The sequence below is a fragment of the Ovis aries genome, chromosome 5 (genome assembly GCF_016772045.2).
Source record: "Ovis aries strain OAR_USU_Benz2616 breed Rambouillet chromosome 5, ARS-UI_Ramb_v3.0, whole genome shotgun sequence".
Classification (NCBI taxonomy): Eukaryota; Metazoa; Chordata; class Mammalia; order Artiodactyla; family Bovidae; genus Ovis; species Ovis aries.
Window position 1 is genome coordinate 22437316 of NC_056058.1, and position 19820 is coordinate 22457135.

At 41.7% G+C, this 19820-nt stretch overlaps 1 protein-coding gene across 3 annotated transcripts in view; it reads right to left on the bottom strand.

Moving 5' to 3' along the window:
• The window catches only part of ADAMTS19 (ADAM metallopeptidase with thrombospondin type 1 motif 19), a 265725-nt gene extending 249569 nt beyond the window's left edge, over nucleotides 1-16156 (bottom strand). For all 3 annotated transcript variants that reach the window (XM_042250270.2, XM_012178168.5, XM_042250271.2), the window contains exons 1-2: nucleotides 16032-16156; nucleotides 14722-15359 (exon numbers count right to left, since the gene is read on the bottom strand). In XM_042250270.2, the coding sequence (XP_042106204.1) occupies nucleotides 14722-15359; nucleotides 16032-16104 (711 nt within the window). In that variant the 5' untranslated portion in view covers nucleotides 16105-16156. The remainder of the gene's footprint in view (nucleotides 1-14721; nucleotides 15360-16031) is intronic.
• Nucleotides 16157-19820: the final 3664 nt, after the last annotated feature.

Below are 19820 nucleotides of genomic sequence, written 5' to 3' on the forward strand. Positions count from 1 at the left end.
GGGGTCACACAGAGTCGGACATGACTGAAGCGACTTAGCAGCAGCAGTAGAAACTAAAATATGACAGAAAATGACTTATTTAGTTACAAAACAGAAACAGACTCACAGACATAGAGAACAGACTTATGGTTGCCAAGGGAAAATTTGCGAAGTAGGAGAGTAAACTAGGAGTTTGTAATTAACACATGTAAACTATTATACACAGAATGGATAAACAAGGGCCCACTGTATAGCTCAGGGAACTAACTATATGGAAAAGAAAATAAATAAAAGAAAAAGAAGAAAGTGAAGTCACTTAATCGTGTCTGACTCTTCACAACCCCATGGACTATAGCCTGCCAGACTCCTTCGTCCATGGGATTTTCCAGGCAAGAATACTGGAGTGAGTTGCCATTTCCTTCTCCAGGAGATCTTCCTGACTCTGAGATCGAACCTGTGTCTCCCACACTGCAGGCAGACTCTTTACTGTCTGAGCCACCAGGGAAGTCCATGGAAAATAAATATAAGTAAATAAAGAAGCACTTAAACAGAACACTTAAAAAAATCAGTTTGATGTGTTTTCATGTCCTAATCCTACAGACATTGAGTCTGTATAATTCCCTATTTTGTATGCTTTATTTATATCGCTCCAAATGAGTGACTTTGAGTATCTGTTCTCATAAATTACTTATGAATTTTAAAGCATGTCCACTATAACACAGGCTATCAGTAGCTTGTTATCCCTTAGTAGTCAATGGAATATTCAAAAATATCCCCTAATGAATGCTGAGATAGTAATTTTCAGAGAGCAGAAAAATCATCTGTATTGTTTATAAGATGGAAACTATCCCCAAATTTATCTTTAAACACAATCCCTATCAAAGTTCCAGCAGATGCTTCACAGATTCTGACAACCTGGTCCCAAAATTTATATAGAAATGCAAAAGATCCAGAATAGACAAATAAGCTTTTAAAAAGGAAACCAAGTTGAATTTCCCCAAATAAAAATATAAAGCCTCTTAAATCAAGGGAATATGGTATTAACATAAGGATAAACATATAGATTTTTAAAAACAGTGTTAATAGTACAAAAGTAAACTCATTTATGATCGACCTTTGACAAAAGTTCTCTGGTATTTTATGAGGAAAGGATGGTCTTTTCACAAAGGGTGCTGAGAGAAAACTGGATATGCATATACAAAGAGATTAATTCAAACTTATCTCACATCATATATAAAAATTAACTCAAAATACACCACAGACCTACATTTAATAACCAAAATTATGGAAGAAAACATAAGAGAAAGCCTATGTGACTTTGAGTTAGACACAGAGTTCTTGGTTACAACACTAAGAGCACATTCCATAAAAGGAAAAAAAAAAGATAAATTGGACTTTTTCAAAATCTATAAAAATTATCTTTGAAAGACACCATTAGGAAAATGAACAGGAACCTCTATAGACAAGAACAACCTATGTGCGACAAAGGATTTTACAACTAGAGTATACAAAGAACTCTGAAAACTAAACAGTCGAAAATTTTTTAAAAACCAATTTAAAACTAGCAAAAGAAGTCACCAAAGATAATATATGAATAGCTATGAAAAGGTACATTAAAATATCCTCAACAGGGTTATTAGGAAATGCAAAGTTAAATCACAATACCATTGCACAGCCACAAAAATAGTTTTAATCAAAAAGAGATAATAACAAGTTTTGATGAGGATGTAGAAAAACTGGAATCCTAATAATTGCTGGTGAGAATGTAAAAGAATTTGGCAGTTTCTTAAAACTTATTAAACATAACTTTACCATATGACCCAACAATTCCACTCCTAGGCATCTATCCAACAGGAATGAAAATATGTATCTACACAATGACTTATTCATATTTGTGTATCATTCATAATAGCGAAAAGTAGAAACAATCAAATGCACATCAAGTGATGAATGGATAAAGAATGACTTACGTTTCAGCAAAAAAAAGAATGAACTAATGATACATGCTACCACAAGGCTGAGCCTCAAACACATTATGCTGGGGTTAAGAAGCCAGACACAAAAGACCAAATTTTATATGATTTCATTTACATGAAACGTAAAGGTAAATCTATAAAAGAAAAAGCAGATGAATAGCTGCCTGGGACTAGGGGTTGGAGCAGAATGACTACAAATGGATATGAGGGACACCTCTGGGGCGAAAGAAATGTTCTAAAACTGAATTGTGGTGATGGCTGTGAAGTTCTGTAAACAGACAAAAAAGGCACTGAGTTGCACATTGGGATGAATTTATGGTATGTAAATTGTACCAGAAAAAAGATAATTGTGTGGGAAGCATTCACAATATCCTTTAGAATTGTCACATGTTAAATAATGATTTGTCCTAGAAAAATCAGCTTGACATATTCATGAATCTATCTTACTAATGAGAAATAGTTAAGTTTTACTCTGAAAAATTTCTATGTAGGAACTTTCATCATAAAATACCAATTCAATACTTTCAAAATATTACTAATTATAACCATCTATTTTGAAGTGACAAAATTCTAACCAGAAATCTACACAGACATGCAATCATCCATGTTAGTAAATAACATGGGGCATTAAATAATTAAAGTTTAAAAGACAGATACTTCCACAATGAATTACTCAGACTTATACTTTGCTAAGTGTATGTAAACATAATTGTTATTCCCACAATAAATTACTTAGACTTTCCATTTTGTTGTAATAAACTACTGAAGTTCTATTTATCCATAAGCACACAACCAGACGACAGGAAGACTCTACGCTATTTATACATAAGTTCCTGTCCATAACTGAACTGTCTATCTTTGAACCGGGCATGCTAAAATATTTGCTGGTAACATAATACATTTATAATGGAAATGTACCTATCACATTTTAGTTGCTCTTACATGCATTCAATTACAAATTATAATAGTGATAGTGAAGTTGCTGTCATGTCCGACTCTTTGCAACCCCATGGACTATAGACTCCTAGGCTCCTTTGACCATAGGATTTTCCAGGCAAGGATACTGGAGTGGATTGCCATTTCCTTCTCCAGGGGGTCTTTCCGACCCAGGGATCAAACCCAGGTCTCCTGCATTGCAGGCAGTCTCTTTACCATCTGAGCCACCAGGGAAGCCCATACGCCCATTTTAATAGCTTATGGCAGATATCTGGAGCCGACTGAGTGAACAGAGATAGACAATTTGCACTAATCATATTAGCTGATATAATTATCTGCCTGGCCACTCAGCATGGTAATGGTTTTTGACTGTTAACCCTAATGAGTTTTACAGGACTCTTAACATCCAAATTCTTGCAATGTGAATAAATAGATAAGATTTGTTTGGTTACTTTTGCCATTTGAGATAGTTTACCATTGAATTCTCATACATCTTCAAAGTTTCTTAATCTAACTACACTGCTTTGCCATTCCAGTGCAGATAATCTCTCAAAAAGAGTTTCCAATTTTCTCATGTATTTTTTAATATACCTCTACAATGTGCTTCAGTCTTCATTCAGCCACATCTAAACTTGGTGGTATCTTAGGTCCTTTTCACTCTGAAGATATGTTTCTTCCTTCATTTCTAATAAATTTCATTTTATTACAGAAGCCAGAATAAATCTGCTTTTCTTGGAAGAAAAGCTATGACAAACCTAGACAGTGTTTTAAAAAGCAGAGACATTACTTGGCCGACAAAGGTCCCTATAGTCAAAACTATGGTTTTTCCAGTAGTCATGTATAGATGGGAGAGTTGGACCATAAAGAAGACTGAGAACCAAAGAAGTGATGTTAGTGTGTTATAACAACACAATTTTATTTGCTTAGAGTTTTTTAGGATAGAAGTCCTACCCAGGTCTTGCTGGCTGGGCCAAAGAAAAGGTGTCAGCAGGGCTTTGTTCCTTTCTAGAGAAGGAATGGTTCCTTTCTAGAGAAAGCTATGGTTTTCCAATAGTCATATATGGATGTGAAAGCTAGAACATACGGAAGGCTGAGCGCTGAAGAAGCGACACTTTTGAACTACGGTGCTGGAGAAGACTCTTGAGAGTCCTTGGACTGCAAGGAGATCAAACCAATCAATCCTAAAGAAAATCAATTCTAAATATTCATTAGAAGGACTGATGCTGAAGCTTAAATACTTTGGCTATTTGATGAGAAGAACCGACCCATTAGAAGAGACCCTGATGCTGGGAAAGACTGAAGGCAGGAGGAGAAGGGGATAACAGAGGATGAGATGGTTGGATGGCACCACTAATTCAATGGACATGAGTTTGAGCTAGCTCCAGGAGATAGTGAAGGACAGGGAAGCCTGGCATGCTGCAGTCCATGTAGTCACAAAGAGTCAGACACAACTGAGCAACTGGACAATGTATTATCCATAAAACTGTTGATGACAATTTGAAATAATTCAGTTCCATTTACTTTTAAATTCTAAAATAGGAAGTAAGTTTCAACTTCTGAATACTTTTTCACCTAAAGAGTAGGAAAACGTTCATACTAGCATTTAGGCCCCATTATATCATCTCCCAACTAGTTCACATTTATAGACTATTGAATAACTGAGTCATAAAATCCTATCTAGCTCAATGGCATCTGAGTGGGTTCCTGGAAAGATGTTAAAGGAAGGACAGGAGGTATCCAAGTTTACTATAACTGGAGGTAAAAGAGTATTAAAATTCATTCAAGACACAGAGGATATGAAGTTTGATGCATGCAGATCCAGTCCTTAAAGCTCCTGAGCTCTGGAGTTTTCAGAGCCACTAGCGTGACTGCCCTCAAATTTGAGCTTGTATAAGAATTACCTTGGATTTTTATAAGATACATTTCTTAGTTTTGAGGCTCAATCTGGGATTCTGATTTTTAAGTGGAGAATTTCCAGCCCCTAGTATCTCTCCCCAAAGCCATGATCTCGATCCAGGTGTTTGCACACCAGACTTTAAAAAACCGGACATCAAGAATTATGAGCCAAAAGCTGATGGTTTGGGCTCGTTGCAGAAAGTACTCATATATTTTAGGTGAAGCCAGGCAGAGGGAAGAAGAAAAATCTGGAGTGAAAGATCTTCAAATGCTTCTGAAGGAAAAAAAAATATTTAGGTCTTACTTTTTAAATTAGAAAGCTGTAAGAAAGCAGAAGCTGCTTAAATAAAGCTAAAACTGGCCTGTGCTCCTCAGCTCCATTGCCTGATCATCCAAGTTAAAGCCGAAACAGTTAATAATTTATTGCAGATATATGGATGTTAATTATGAAATGAAATCAGCTGGAAAAGGCAAGCACTGAACTATCTAATTCCCAAGGGCCTTTCTAACACCACCATGCAATAATGCTGTACGAATATCTGGGTAGCATTGAAATGGCTGAGCTCCCATTTTCTCACTTCTCTCAGTCGAAGGCTTGGCATTAGAATAAAGATGAGATGGAGACAAGATGATGTGCTCACTACGGCTGCACCCTAAATGCACTCTGCATCAAATTATGGTCCTCACTTGGCTGAGGAAATCTTAAAATTTCCTTTCAGGAAACATCCTCCCCCCCAAAATAATAATCCTAGAGGGACTACTAGTTCTCCCACTGCTTTAAAACCCATCAAGATTACTTCACTAACTCAATACGCTTCCCATCTATCAGGAACCTGGAACTCCTCTGATAGTTTTTATTTTGCGAACACAAAGCAGTAAAACCATCTGGGTAAAAATGTAACTGTAATTAAGCGGAAACATTCAATTGTGCATGAGCTCAATAAAAATGTGCTCTGTTTTAGTACTGCGTAAAGAGTATTTTAAGACTGCTACTCAGAATTTCCTGAATCTAAAAAGGTATACTACTTTTATGATTCAGCCAATAAATTTCAAGTAAGTGTATATTCATATTAAATATTATCAAATAAATATTATTAAATGGACAAAATTTCTTCTAACGAAAACTGGTCCATGCCTGAAGTCTCTTAGGGCCCTAAGACAGATTAACATATGATTAAAGGGGTTATTCTAAAGCAGATCAGCTCTGGGTATTCATTGGAAGGAATGATGCTAAAGCTGAAACTCCAGTACTTCGGCCACCTCATGCGAAGAGTTGACTCATTGGAAAAGACCCTGATGCTGGGAGGGATTGGGGGCAGGAGGAGAAGGGGACGACAGAGGATGAGATGGCTGGATGGCATCACCGACTCAATGGACATGAGTTTGGGTGAACTCTGGGAGATGGTGATGGACAGGGAGGCCTGGCATACTGCGATTCATGGGGTCGAAAAGAGTCGGACATGACTGAGCGACTGAACTGAACTGAAAGGGGTTATTAACTTTTAATGTATAATATTGCTTTTTCCATCAGCACAATGAGTCGTCTTACTAAAATTTACTATATCACTTTCTTAAAAAAGACCAGAGGATCTGCATTTGGCCACTCTAAGTATAGAAACTTCTAGTGTCACTGTCAGCAGAAACATGATCACCCATGGCGTTCTAACTTTTAAACTGGAAAATCATAGGATGTCTTAAGGAGATACGCATTGAAAGTTGATAAAACACTGAACACTTACTAAGTCAAAGAACTGTGCAAAAGACAGGCAGGACAAGTTGAGGCAAAGTGACGGTTCCTTAAAAACTATAAAGGCCTTGAAACAAGGAACAATGCTGCAATGAATAGGCTTATACATAAATCTTTTGCACATATGTGAATATTCCTCTAACGCGGATTCCTATAATTGCTGAAAAATAAGCATGTCCAAAATTTAAATACATACTGAACAAGAAGATCTACCCAATGTACATCCCTACAATGTATAAGTTTGTGTTCCCCAAGCATGCCCACTGGATATTATTTATTTTCATAGTCTGTGCCAATCTATGAATCAAAAATGGTTATGGAAGAAATTTTCTTTCCCTGCTTCCCTATTCATTTGAAAAAACAGTGAATTTCCATTCAATATTTATATTCCTTTTCAGCATATTCACTTATCTATGGATGGTAAGATTACAGATGACTTGTAAATTTATGTATTTTTTAAACTGTCTCTACTCAGCTTGTAGTATTTTGTCATTAACCTTTCTTTTTAAAATACTAATAGAAAAAGAGCCTGGAATTAGAAATGAAAAAGACCAAAAACCTAACAAAAAATGAGTAGAAGAATATGGACACAAAATGTACAGGAGAGGAAATGAGAATGAAAATGTGGAGATGGTCAGTCACACCATAATACAAAAACATGCAAATTAAAACTAGTTTGAGATAACTTCATTTCTTTGCCTAATAGATTTTACAAGGATCAAAATGTTTAATAATACCCATGCTGGTGACAGTATATGTGAAAGATGGACTCTGGTTCTCTGCTGACCTCAGAAAGTAAAGCAGCACCCACCTCCATGGGGTGCAATCTGGCAATTTTGCCCCAAAATACCAACACACATGCCCTTTGAGAAGGTTATACATGATGTAGGCAAAATGGCATAGCTATAGAGTCCTATCTATTTAGCACTGATCATAGCAGAAACATACTGGAATCAATCAAATATATATCCACACTGAACTGATCAAGGTGATTATGGCATATTTCTGTAGTCAGATAAAACAGAACAACCAAAAAAGAAAGAAGATTCTCTCTATGCACTCATATGTGATAATCTTGCCTGTCAGTGCGTGTGTGGATAAATGTGGCTTTATAAAGCTCTTTATATATACATTTTATTCATTTACAAATCAATTATCTCTGAATCACACACTAGAAAGTATTATAATAACCTTGGTCACCTCTGGAGTGACTGAGTAAGTGAAAGTCGCTCAGTCGTGTCTGGCTGTTTGCGACGCCATGGACTATATAGTCCATGGAATTCTCCAGGCCAGAATACTGGAGTGGGTCGCATTTCCCTTCTCCAGGGGATCTTCCCAACCCAGGGATCGAACCCAGGTCTCCCACATTGCAGGCAAATTCTTTACTAGCTCAGTCACAAGGGAAGCCCAACAATACCGGAGAATAGGCTAATCCTTTCTCCAGGAGATCTTCCTGACCCAGGAATTGAACAGGGCTCTCCTGCATTGCAGGCGGACTCTTTACCAACTGAGCTATCAGAGAAGCCCGGTCACCTCTGCAGCAGCTGCTGCTGCTGCTGCTAAGTCGCTTCAGTCGTGTCCGACTCTGCGCGACCCCATAGACAGAAGCCCACCAGGCTCCCTCATCCCTGGGATTCTCCAGGCAAGAACACTGGAGTGGGGTGCCATTTCCTTCTCCTCTGCAACGGGATACTAATACCGGGGAAAGGGTTTTAGAGGAAGGCTGTTTTGTTGCATAACTTCTTGGAGGTGCTGTGTGGTAAAGTCTCGGTCCTTACAATTTTGAAAATGAGTTTACTCTCCCTTTGGGTTTAAATGGCAGTTTGGCTGAATCCAGGATTCAAAATCACATTTCCTCAGAAATCTGAAGCTATCAACTCATGACCTTCTCACATCCAGCATTACTAACTCAATCTCTCATACCAACTTCATACATTTTAATGTAGATAACCTTTCCTTTACTAAACACATAGAATTTTTCTCTTTCTCTTTGACTTTCTAATATTCTGCCACAATGAGTCTAGGTTTGGGTCTCTATGCTACTATGAGTTTAATGGTTGATCCTTCCATCTGAGGGTGTGCAACCTCCTTTATCTCTGGGGCAAATGTGATTGACATCATAGAAAGCTCTTACCCTCTACCTAACCAACACAGGTTCCATCAGCTAATTCATCTCAAATCACTGAATGAATTAAAATATGCAATATGCTCAACGCTCACAGCAATTCATTCCTCCCTCGTCTTGCTGCACACAATTATTCCCACCAGTCAGCCTGCATGTTCACCAAGAATCAACTATATTTGTTTGAACACATGTTCACAACATTTAGTAATCACATAATTTAATCAAACCCTAAATACTAATGTCTGGGAAATAGAAGTGCAAAGCATGTCTTTGATTTCATGAAAGTTCTGGCAAAACCAGAGAAAGATTAAGTGGCTTAAGAAAAAAGTGCTATAATTTTGTTTGGGATGAAACTGTACAGGATTTGGAAGTTTCAAATGTCCAGGGTTCTACACAGAAATTGCCTTGCATTTGTCTTTTAATTTTTATTCCAAATATAGCAACCTATATTGGAAAATGGTTTTGGCGCATGGTGAGTAAGGCTCACCTGGAGTACCAGTTAGCTGACCTACATTCAACAGCATAGTATCTGGCCTCATACCCAAAGATTGGCTAATGAATGCATATTTTGGTAATTTACGTTAGAATCAAATGTTTAGGGCTCATTTGTATGCATTTAAAAAACTCTATCCTTTAACTTACTTTCTTAAATTAACTCCCACCAAAGAAATTTGGACCATCTAGATCTGATTCATGGCTTACAACTTTTCTTTTGTATTTTGCATCCATTTGTCCTTTATATTCTATTCTGGGATAATTTCTAGGTTTGCCTTCTAGGTCACAAACTTACTTATCAGTTCATCTATGTAATTTCTATTTCTAATGACCATATAATGTGAGTTCTGTTGTATCTAATCCTTTCTTATGGACAGCACTGGTCCTGTATTTTATCCCATGCGTGCTAGTGGTGTCGTCTTTTTTTTTTTTTATGCTAGTAAATAGTGGAGTTGGATCATGTCAGCTTCTAATATGTTTTCTTCCTTTGTCTCAGCATCTAGCACTTGTTTCTAGGCACCTTTTATATCTTGTTTGTTTTTTTTTTAATTGGAGGCTAATTACTACACAATATTGTAGTGGTTTTTGCCATACATTGACATGAATCAGCCATGGGTATATATGTGTTCCCCATCCTGAACCCCCCCTCCCACTTCCCTTCGCATCCCATCTCTCTGGGTCATCCCAGTGCACCAGCCCTGAGCACTTTTTGTGACGCGATGGACTACAGCTTACCAGGCTCCTCTGTCCATAGGATATATATCCCTTCTTATATTTCAGTTATTCTGCGTAATCTATTAGGATTGTTGCCCCATGGTTTTAATCAGTTTGATGACCCTCTTTTATATGGTTTGTTTTCTTAAGAGTGTGATATTCATAGGTGTCAGCTCCTCTGTGGTTTCCTGTTCACCCACCCGTTGTGACCAGCTTGCCTCTAGTTATTTGGAGAGCCATGTGGGACCATGTACTGGATGCAGGAAGCCAATGGCTCAGGTCCTGAGAGTGGAGACTCTCTATCCTCTGGTATCACGTACATGTCAGGAAAGCTCTATCTCTGTTCTCTCTGCTCTTGCCCAGAGACACACATTTGGCCTCTGTTGCTTGGCACAACTAGATAGCAGACAAACCCAGGAGTGTTGCTATTCCAGGGTCCCCTTCTGTTCATGGCCTTCTCCTTCCCCATGTGTGCAGCAGCACCCCTGCCATACCTGCCGCCATTCATACATGTTCTCTAATACCTATATGTTTTCCATTAATCTGATCCACAGTTTGCAGTCTTTCAGGAGATATTCAAAATTTCTGATGTACTGATGGCATTCTTTTCGAATACTGCTTTAGATTTATTTAGAATATGTTGTCTCTGTCATTCCTAAGATTTGTCTTGAACAAAGTCACCGGATGTGTGAAACTAGTCTGCAATCTTACTTTTTCATTTGGATACTTATTCTATTTCTAGTTCAGTTCTCCTGGATCTGCACTGATCTCCTGTCCTCATACCCTCCTCTCCTATTTCTGTACTGGTACTTGGTGAAGCTCCTTGTCCAAAAAGGATGCTCCCAAATTTATGTGTTCTAAACTTGCCATGGCTCAGAATACTTTGATTTACATGAGAGAGTAAATTCAAAAACCTGAAATTTACACAGGACTGCAGATTTTGTAACAAGAACTTTTCAGAACAACTACTACATAAAACCCTAAACTTACAAAACACCAAATTTAAGGTTTAGTACTTACTCTTTATCATTCTGGGAAAATAAATATTACTGAGAGCCATTTCAATAGTTCATCTAAAGAGAATCATAGGCAAGGAATGCACTGATCTAGTTCATCTTGGCCCAGTGCTGAGGTGTGCTTTTTTTTTGTTTGTCAATTTTGAACAAACATGATTTTTTCAGTCTTTCATGGAATCTGTTGCTTTCTTGTACTTTTTAGAGATTACTATTTAAAACACAATAAACTAGCATATGCATAGTTTTATTTAGTGACTTTTACTGGTTGTCTCTAAAAACTAGATATCTTCAACGTTCCGAAAATGAAGAGATGAACAAGACAGTATCATCATGGCACTTGGGACATTCCTACATTTGTATGTAACTCAACCTACTTTATTTCCCTATTTATATTTGTGACTGGCAAGCCAGATTGGGATCTCCTTGAAACATACTAAGCCTTCCTCATCTTCTTTTTGAATTCTCTTTGTATACCATGCCTTGCTCAAAAGGGTCATTCAATAAATGTTTAATTATTATTATTAATGTGATCATTAGATCTAATATATGGCTCAAATAAGATTATTTTTCAATATTAGAGACTAATGTGTGTGTTCAGTCACTCAGTCATGTCAGATTCTTCACGACCCTATGGCCTATAGCCCTCCAGGCTCGTCTGTCCATGGGATTCTCCAGGCAAGAATACTGGAGTGGGTTGCCATCTCCTCCTACAGGGGATCTTCTAAACCCAGGGATAGAATCCAGGTTTCCTGTGTCTCCTGCTCTGAAAGGCAGATTGTTTACCACGGTACCATATAGGAAGCCCTCATTAGAGACTAATAAGGGAAAATAAATCATAAGAACATGTCATACAATAAGTGATAGATATACAATTTGTGCATTTTATAAATAGGGGAAATGGGATCCAGAAACATTAAGTACTTAGAAGAAGCAATACCAGAACCTATAACCAAAATCTCCATTCAACCACTTTTCCCTTCACAGCACAAGTCAGATTGATATCTGGAGAATGAATTGGCCAGTCTTATAAATACTCACCACTCTGCAAGAGTTGATAACTCTTTCTTTAATGATCTATTTCCTTTCACAGAGACTTTTAGAACCTTTCAAATATGTAATAATCCAAAAGGTGTTGAAGAATTCAGGTACAAGTGGGAAAAATTCACTACTGAGCGAGGCGAAAGGAAAGGAAACTTCCTGATCTACTCTTCTTTGTGTAACTGACAACCAGAAAGCTTTTACTGTAAAGAAAATGGTGCAGACTAAAAGAGTTGCATTTATAAAGAATGCACCTTCATACAAAGACATCAGGATGCCTCACATTAGAATTACTGGGTCACAGAATTTTGGAAACAGAGAGGAACAACAATGTAGTCCTACAATAACCAACAGTTGAACAGAAAAGGCCCAGGCTCTAGCAGACAAGATGTTTGAGGTCTGCGCTCACCTGGCAGTTTAGCATCACTGCCCCTTACTGCACTTTCTGGCCTCCTCAGAGGAAACGTGTTTTTTGTTTGTTTGTTTGTTTCACTCCCTTGATAGGCTCTACATTTTCACATCACAGTCTCTTCCCTCTATCCTCAGCATTCCCAGCCCTTCCGTGCCTGGAGAAATTCGGCTTCTCATGCTTCAAAATCCACTGAACTTTTATTTCCCCTGGGAAGCCTTCCCAAACTCCCCAAGCATGACTTAGCCTCAGGCATACATTTGATTTATCATTTTATCATGCTGGTATGTCACTGTTTCATGACTACTTATATCCTATCTACTTGTATATGATGTTCTAATCTGCAAGCCCCTAGAATATATTTAGCATGTAGGAAAATTCTCATGCTATCATCCAATTTTAATTAAATCATCAGATACTCTCATTTTACTTATGAAAACTGGATCCCAGAGAGGTAAGGGACTTGTCAATCATCAAGGAATAGGCCAATGTCAGAGCTCAGATAACAAATTATGCTTTCTCTTTCCTGATCCACCCCCATAAGGGAAAGGGCTGGCATAGTGGAGTTTAGAGTAACAAACCTACCCTTCTTGGCTATTTGCCTAACTTTTTACTCCAAGTCTGACTGCTACACTGTATTTCTGGTGAAGTCAATTTTCCTCAACAACAAAGACTTCCCAGTTCAGAATACATATATGTAGCTAATAGGAAAAGTGAGTCAAAGTCCCACATGATAAGCAGGGAGGTATGTCAAACTCCTATTCAGTCTATGAAAAACCTACTCATAATTGTAACTTTGTTCTTCTAAGGATGGAGAGAAGGCATAGTTCATTTGGAAAATCTGACCAAAAACCCACATTGCTGAAATGCTTCATCCCCTATTGGTTCTACTGCATCAGGAACTTTCTATATGTAATTATTTAATCCCTGGCCAAAAACCGGTGGACAATGAAATCCCTACAGAATGTCTCCCCCAGTGAAGTGTTCAAACATTAGTTCCACAAAAAAAAAAAAACATTTTTTAAAGTTTTTCATGTAATTTTTCCATGTCATTTTTTCCCCTTATGGCTAAAAATGTCCAAATTTGAATATTCATCATTATGAGCATCTGCTAAAATATAGCCCTATTCAGCATTTTACATCACTTTTGCTATGGGACCATAGAAGGGCATAGGTAAAAAATTCCAGTTTCATTTTGTTTGGATTTTAAACCATTTTTTCCATCTCATGGCTCTGGGTGGCTCTGACTGTGCTGATGTCTTCTGCTGTCCATTCCTATTGGATTTTTCTCCAAATGAGCAGGTTGCTTTTAGAGAAGTCCTTGAGGATCTCATCAATGGCTCAATTGGAATATCAAAATGAAGACACAAATCACATGGGTGTTTATAATATTTTGCGGATTTTGCCTTAAAGAATTATTAACGTTAACAGTGATGACGGCCACACAAGGTGTATGTACTTAACACTGAAATGGACGTATAGCGATGGTACTTCTACATTGCATGTTACGTCTACCACAAAGTAAAGGCCAACTTAACAGGAGGTAACAACTATCCCACACCCTGGGTCAAAACAGAGGGGGTGGAAGTCGAATGATAATCCCTATTGTTCAGACAGAGCAAATGGCTTTTATTTTCTAGTTCCGGCTGGCCTCTGGGCCAGGCTCTCAGCTGAGCTACTTTCCTCCCTGGAGTGGAGAAAAGAAAAGAAACTATGGCCAAATAGTATGTAAACCTTAGAAATGTTAAATCTTAGAACCATAACCCTTCAAGCTCTGTTTGGATTCTCCTGTCATCCATTAGACAGCTGTTCGCGGCCTTCGACCTAACTCCTCCACTCGTCGCTCACAAGAACAGTGAACAGGTGTCCCGTGTGAGCGTGGATGTGTCTAAATTCCAGACAGATGTCAGAATATAACTCCCTAGGAAACTGTTCTGACAACTCTGAAGTAGGACATGAGAAAAAAAAAAAAAAAAAAAAAGCTTATGAGATAATAGATGAGAAACTGGGGGCGGGGGCAAGGAGGAGGAGATTGAGCAGTGAATGGACTTGTTATCTTCCAATCTCCTAAAAGACACCATGTGGTGGGCTTATTTTGAAAAGCAGAAACAAAACCAGTGGGAAGGGTTGCAAGGAGACAGTGTTACCTGGTAATTCCGAAAAAAATGTGTAAGCATCTAGCAGAAGGCTATTAATCCATTCAATTAGATTTCGGATTCACTGACTGCCCTGGAGGTGTTCCGTGGGCGCTAAACGGTAGTGGTGTAGGCTGGGCGAAGTTCAGGGCGCGCTCTGAATGGGATGAGGTGCAGGCAAATTTGCCTGGTCGACAAGGGCAGAGGGAGGAGTGGCAGGGGGAAGAGGAGAGCTGGGGAAGGAAAGGCGCTTACCAGGCCACCTCCGCAGGTGCTGAAAGAGGCCAGCGAGCCGGGTTGCCGCAGCACAGCCCCGGTGTAGAAGCAGGCGGCGTCAGGCGGCGCGGGAGGGCGCGGGGCGGCTGCCGCCCGCGTGGGGCCCGGGCCCGGACTCGGCCTCTGTTCCACAGCGAAGCGCGGCGCCAGGAAGCGGCCGTCTCTCCGGAGCAGCAGGTAGAGGTCCCAGGAGAAGGCCGGGATCCGCAGCAGAACCTCTTCGCCGTCCGGCTCGGCTGGCTGGGCTGGGGGCGGAGACGGGGGCGGCGGCTGCCACGAGGCCGGGGCGCCCGGGGACAGGGCGGCAGCCCCGCTAGATCCCCGCGGCAGCTCATGAGACTCGAGCTCCTCATCCTCTTCGCCCCCGGGCGGCGAGGGTCGGGGCCGCGGCTCAGATCCGCCTTCCACAGGCTCCTGGGGCGGTGCCGGGGCCACGGAGCGCACCTCGCGGGAGCTGCTGGCTGCCGGCGCCCGGACGCCTCCGCCGCCCGTGGCTCCGCGCGCCCAGCCTGGGTCCGCGCTGCCCCCGCTGCCGCCAGCCGAGTCCACCGGCTCCCGGCGCCAGAGTGCAGGAAACACGACTTCCCACTCCTCGCGGTCGGAGGCGAACTGCAGCCCTGCGGGCGGGGCAGACAGAAGTGCGGGGCTTAAAGAGTCGAGGTCTCAGGAGCACAAGCATCCCAGGGTTCACACTCTGCACAGACACAGGGATCACGGCTAACGCGCTGGAGACCACCCGTCTAGCCCTGAAACTTACAACCCGTGAAGTCTGGCGATCAGATTACAGACCCCAGCATTTTCAAAATAAAAGTACGATTATCGGGGCGGGGGGAGGGGGAAGCGGGGCTGCAAAGTTTGTTGACAGCACTTAGTTGAAGAAAAGAAAACCGGTGCAAAGACTCCAGCACAATTAAAAAATTTCCTTCAGTATCTGCCAGAGCAAGGCAGCGCTATCAATTTCTTTACTTCCCAGATTTCCTCCAGGTGCTGTAAACGTACCTTTGCACATATTATTAACTCTCAGGAGAGGAAAACTAAGCATTTCACGTTGTTGAAATGAGGCCACGAGAAGTGCGCTTAGCTCAGGAGCGTGACCCTCTGCCCAACACCCGCACGGCTTTTTTTTTTTTTTTTTTAATTGCTGCCCGCTGACTGAAGCGACTTAGCTGCAGCAGCAGCAGCAAGCCCTGCTCACCGCGCACAGTTGCGCCAGCCCCGGCGACCCGTGCGTTCCAGGTCTCTGGCTGGGGAAGCTGGAAAAGCAAGCCCAAAGTCACGGAAGAACTTACCTGCAACGACCCCATTCGACAGGACCCCCAGCTGGTAGAGGAGGCAGCAGCAGCAGATGTGAGTCAGGCGCATCTCGCGGCTCTTCCCCAGACCGCGCTCCCCGGCCGCGCGCGCGCCTCCTTTTGCGCGATCCACCGCCAGCGCCTCCGCCGCCGCCGCCGCCGCCGCCGCCTCCCGGAGCGCAAGGAGGCCGGGCGGCGAGTTTGCCCAGGCCCTTTGTCTGCCGGGGGGTGGGGTGGGGGCTGCTCTGTGACTCCGAGAGGCTGCCGGAGCACGGGTGGGGGTGGGGTGGGGGAGGAGCGGGGGCAGGCAGCGCCGCGGCCCCGCAGCGCCCCGGCTCCCCGGCGAATTAGGTGCGGATTCTGTTTTCTGTGTTCTGGATGTCGCAGGAGTTTCCGGAGCCCCTCAGAACAGCCCGGCCACGGCCAGCCGAGAGCCGGCAGGCGCAAGGCGGGCAGCGCTGCCTCGGGACGGGCGGAGGACGGCCCCGCGCGGGCAGGAGCGCCGCAGTGTCCGAGCCGAGGCTCGTCGCCGGCACCCGCGCGGAACTGCCAGGGGCTGGTGCCGCGGTCCTGGCAGCGGGCGTGTGCCAAGCTCCGCACCCTCCTCGGGACCGGCTCCGGGATCCCACCCGCCGCGGCGCGGCGGGGAATTTGGAAGGGGATGAGGGGAAGACACTACTCGTGAGGTGGGTGTGGAGAGGATTAAAAAAAAAAAGACTGAGGCAGATCCGACGAGAAAAAGGCACCAAGGGGCGGCCGCCAAGCGTGACTTTGCGGGACAAAGGTCCCAGAACACTGCACACGCGCTCACACGCGCGGTTGGCGTGGGCTGGGGACCCTGATTCCCTCACCTGACTCCTGATTGGCCATTCTGGGAGGCAGATTTGCATCCTTAGGGGGCGCCGCCTCCTCCCTGCTGAGGTGTGTGCAGGTAGAAGGGCCGTCCCCTCCCCACCTCCCACCCCTTTACAAAGGGTTCCTCTTTCAGTGGAGTTCTCCACCCACCCGCACAGCACACAAAGCCAAATTTAGTGCAGCCTGGAGCACAAAGCAGCGGCCCCATTTGTCAACGACCTTCGATTTTTCTCCCCATCTTTGTCTCTAGGAATCTTCTAAGGCTGGAGATAAAGTAATTCGTCATGGAGTGTGCTTCAAAGGTTCCCAGGACAGTAGACACCCTGACATTTCATAGCCCCTTGTCCCACCTTATCTTTCTGGCTTTCTATTCATGAGTGCTATCAGTTTCCCTCTCTCTCTCTTTCTCTCTCTCTCATACACACTTCAAATAACGGTGAGATGAAAGAAACCAGCATTAAATACTGTAGTCTAAAGATCTCAAGCCAAATGAATTTATTTTGCCCTTTTTACCTTTTTGGTGTTGTTGTTCCTTCAAAAAAAGATGTTTTTACTACTTCTGTCTTTGAAGAGCAGCTCAACCTTAAATATTCTTGCTACTTCTGTGGCAGCTCTTCGTAGTTCCTACTGCCCCCCCCCCCCCCCCCCCCCCCCACCCCCGCCCCTCGCACCTTTCTCTTGGTCACATCAAAACTTTCACCTCAGGCTCCAGGGTGATTGATCTAACCTGCCATTTGCAGCCTCCGAACTAGGCCAGGTACCTATAAATAAGAGTTAATGCAAATCAGTTTTTTAAAATTCCAGCACTGAGGTTGGTTCCCCACATCCTTTGTTGTTTTACCTTCTGTTCTTAGTGTCAAAGGTGACTACTCTGTCTTTAAGGGAGGCACATGATCTTATTTCAAAGGAAACCCATTGTTTGAATAAGCAGGGTCCTAGAATACTTTCTTTGAGTTGTCCAGAATTTCAAAACAAACACAAAGACACTCTAGGTATGTCTGTCTCCAAACCTTGTCTTGTAAAATCTCTATAGAGCTGGAGTAACTAGGGTGGGTGTGAGTTTCCAGACACTCAAGAAGTATCTACACCCTCGTTTTTATGGGACTCAATTATATGGAGTTAAAACTGGGCAAGAAATCAGAGGCAGTTTATTTTTAAGAAATAAAGCAAATTTTTAACACCAAAGGTTAATTTCAATGAAACACCTCCACAAGGATTTGAATCTTAAAGTGTTTCTCATGTAATTTTAACCAAAACGTCAACAAAAATGTAAACCTATAGAAGGAATGCCTATTGAATTGTGTGTATTTGTTGGAGTACATTTGTGATTTCTTAAAACTAGATGAGCTGTATGATTAAATATATTTAAAACACAGATTGCCTATGTAAGTTCTCATCTTTCCCTTTTCTTGTCTCCAGCTATATAACAGCCATTAACCATTCCAATCCCTTACAGTAAAGGTTAATCCTGTTACAGAAAAGTTTGCCTAACTCCCAGCTGGTTCTACTCTTTCTCCTATTTGAAATACTGTTATAATTTATTTGTCTATTTTCAAAGGCTTTTATAAATCATTTGAGTTGTAATGACTCGTGTAAATATTTCTTCTATAGACTATCAATTTTCTGGAAAGGTAGGAATTATTTCTTTTGTATATCTTTCTTTACATCACCCTGTCTAATACAGAGATTTATCTACCAAATGCGTGTGGAAATTCTCAGGAAACTCTCTAAGATGCTTTAGAAGATGATAGAGATTGATTTCTGTGTGGTATTTGATTCCAATTCCTTGATCCAGAATTACAAGGCTGTATCTGTTGGTGATCAGTTACTATCAGCATGATTTATCTATCTTACAGAGAGAATAAGTCTAAGAGAGAAATGACTTGTGTGAAGATTTTTTGATTAAGTAGAAGAAACTTAAGAGGTGCAAGTAAGAGCATCAGTTAAATTGGGTTTGAGTATGTTTGTACGTGAAAAAAGAAAAAGAAAGAACTAGCCTGATTTGGAATTAATTGGATTGTACGTGATGAAATAGAGGAGAAAAGGCAGAACTGTGACATGTGTGTGCATTACCAACCCTAGAGAAAGAAAAGAGCAGCTGGGAAAAATATGTTAGTAAAGATAGGTCACTACATATGTCACCAGATGGTAGCTAGCGTCAACCAAGCCCTGCTTTTATGGGGTGGAGGTAAGTGACAAAGCATCAGAGTAAGTGGAACCAACTGTTCTTATACCCCGGGTGCTCACATGTTGCATTTTATAACCCATGCTTCTCTATGTAGAAAGTTGACTTTGAGGCCTTCAGCTCTTCATCATTCTCTTCACTCACTGGCCCTAAGCCTCTCATGACCTAAAGCTAGTCTCAAATCCTTTCCTCACTCCAAAAAACTTTAAAATCTTAAGAAAATACAAAGAACCCTTTCACTGAGCTGCATGAGGATATCAACTGCCGGTAGCACTCACATCTAAGTCGAAATCAAGACTTTTAAGCTAGTTCTGGCCATGATAGAGTAACAGGAACCAGATTTAACTCTCATCTTAAGCAATTAGAAAACAGACAAAAAAAAAAAAAAACAAAACAAAACAAAAAAAAAAAAAAAACCACTGTTTTCCCCAGCATACTACCTGGTAGCAACTTAGAAGCTTCAGCACAGGGAAGAGAAATCTAAACAGAGTCCTGAAGGCTAGCTGAGTTGAGAAGACAGAGCAAGATGGCTAGAATTTACAGGACACCATATACCGGAGAGGAGAGAGTGGCATAGAGAGTGTGCATGCGTGCTAAGTCACTTTGGTTGTGTCAGACTCTGCGACCCTATGGACTGTAGCCCTCCAGGCTCATCTGTCCATGGTATTCTCCAGGCAAGACTCCTGGAGTGGCTTGCCATGGGATCGTCTCCACCCAGGGATTGATCTCACGTCTGATGGTGCGTG